This window comes from Apteryx rowi, unplaced genomic scaffold, assembly GCF_003343035.1.
Source record: "Apteryx rowi isolate R43461 unplaced genomic scaffold, aptRow1 scaffold_1004, whole genome shotgun sequence".
Lineage (NCBI taxonomy): Eukaryota > Metazoa > Chordata > Aves > Apterygiformes > Apterygidae > Apteryx > Apteryx rowi.
Window position 1 is genome coordinate 101118 of NW_020447203.1, and position 1715 is coordinate 102832.

The 1715-nt window shown below is 60.6% G+C and overlaps 1 protein-coding gene across 3 annotated transcripts in view; it reads right to left on the reverse strand.

The window, feature by feature from the left end:
* Positions 1-437: 437 nt before the first annotated feature.
* The window catches only part of TPP1 (tripeptidyl peptidase 1), a 9877-nt gene continuing 8599 nt past the window's right edge, over positions 438-1715 (reverse strand). The window contains exons 12-14 of one of the 3 annotated variants that reach the window (XM_026063537.1): positions 773-1054; positions 613-677; positions 438-465 (exon numbers count right to left, since the gene is read on the reverse strand). In XM_026063537.1, coding sequence (XP_025919322.1) covers positions 854-1054 — 201 coding nt within the window. In that variant the 3' untranslated portion in view covers positions 438-465; positions 613-677; positions 773-853. Of the gene's footprint in view, positions 466-612; positions 678-772; positions 1055-1715 lie in introns of those variants that run through there. The other 2 variants (XM_026063545.1, XM_026063551.1) reach the window with 2 other exon arrangements.

The following is a 1715-nucleotide window of genomic DNA, read 5'->3' on the forward strand; positions in this document are numbered from 1 at the left end:
TACACACTTACTGCTTGTTTATATTTTTCCTTAAAGCATCAAGAGGATGCAGGGCTACATGGCCCCTGGTCTAATCAAATACAGCAACTCAAACATTCCTGTGAAAGCCACCAAGGTGTAGTCCATGAACTCCACTGCCCGTTTCATTTTCTCACTAGTATCCCTTTTCCCCTGGCAGAGCCTTAGCTTGTTAGCAAGGGTGTCAGGCAGCTGTTCAAGAGCCTTTCAGCAGCACAATAGATTTAAAACTACTTTCTACAACACACATCCCTGCATCGTGTCTTAACTTGCTGCAGCCGCAGGGGAAGACATCTTCCCCCATCAGAGCAGCAGTTCCATCCTTTTCTCACCTTGCTCTTGTTGCGGGAGCTGCCAGAGGCTGTTCCCTTCATCTTGCAGTGCTGCAGTGCATCATTGGCAATGTCAGAAATAAACTTCTGTGCAGCCAGAGAGATCAAACGAATGCTGTCCAGCAAGGAAAGACAAGGGATAACTTTAGACGGAAAGCACTGAGCATCAGCGGGGTTAAAATGATATCTCTTGGGGCCCCAAGCTATCAGACCCCGTACAGGATCCTTAAAGCCATACCCTGCTATACCAGCTGCCACTTACATGCGCGGATCAGAGGCTTCAAATCCTGCTCTGTTCAGGTAATAGCCTGTGACAGCATCTGGGATCTGCAGACGAAAAAAAGTTGGAGAAACTCTGTTTCCTTGTTGTGGCTTGCAGGGAGCCCAGATGCCCACTGTCACCAGCACACAAGGCTGCCTACCAGTCCGTTCCATTACCGTAGGCGTGTAATCCTCCAGCTGCATGAGGAAGTCCACCAGCGGCGTCGTGGAAACCACCGGCTTCACATCCCCGTTGGCCGCGCTAGGAGGCACGTAGACCCCATTGGACATAGCCCCTTCGGAGGGAGCTGCAGCCACTGCAGCAGAGACGGGTACTGCAGGCACAGGGCACTCAGTGGGCAGCTGCCCCCAGCTGCAGCCCTCAGCCCTGCCCCATCCTTCATGGCCACCTGCTTCCCAGGACGCCAGTCACCTGTGGGGCTCTGCCCCCCATAGGTACCAGCAATCATGTGGATGGACACGCTCATAGGCCCCACACCTGGGGGGGACCCCCCAGCACATAGGGCCCAGGTCCCCCCAAGCTCATGGGCCCCACACCTGGGGGGACCCCAGCACATCGGGCCCTGTCCCCCAGGCCCCCCCACACTCATGGGCCCCACACCTTGGGGGGACCCCAGCACATTAGGCACTGTCCCCCAGGCCCCCCCACACTCATGGGCCCCACACCTGGGGGGGACCCCAGCACATAGGGCCCTGTCCCCCAGGCCCCCCCACGCTCATGGGCCCCACACCTGGGGGGGGGGACCCCAGCACATAGGGCCTTGTCCCCCAGGCCCCCCCACGCTCATGAGACCCACACCTAGGGGGGACCCCAGCACACAGGGCTCAGGCCCCCCCACGCTCATGGGCCCCACAACTGGGGGGGACCCCAGCACATCGGGCCCTGTCCCCCAGGCCCCCCCACGCTCATGAGACCCACACCTGGGGGGAGACCCCAGCACATCGGGCCCCGCGTCCCGGATGCCCTGCGCTCCTGGCCCGAAACTCAGGGCAACCCACGCTCCAGGCCCCAGCCCCGGCCCTGCGCCGCTGGGGACCGCCCCGTGCATGGGCTAACCCCCCCCCGGGCCCCGCTCAGCGCCC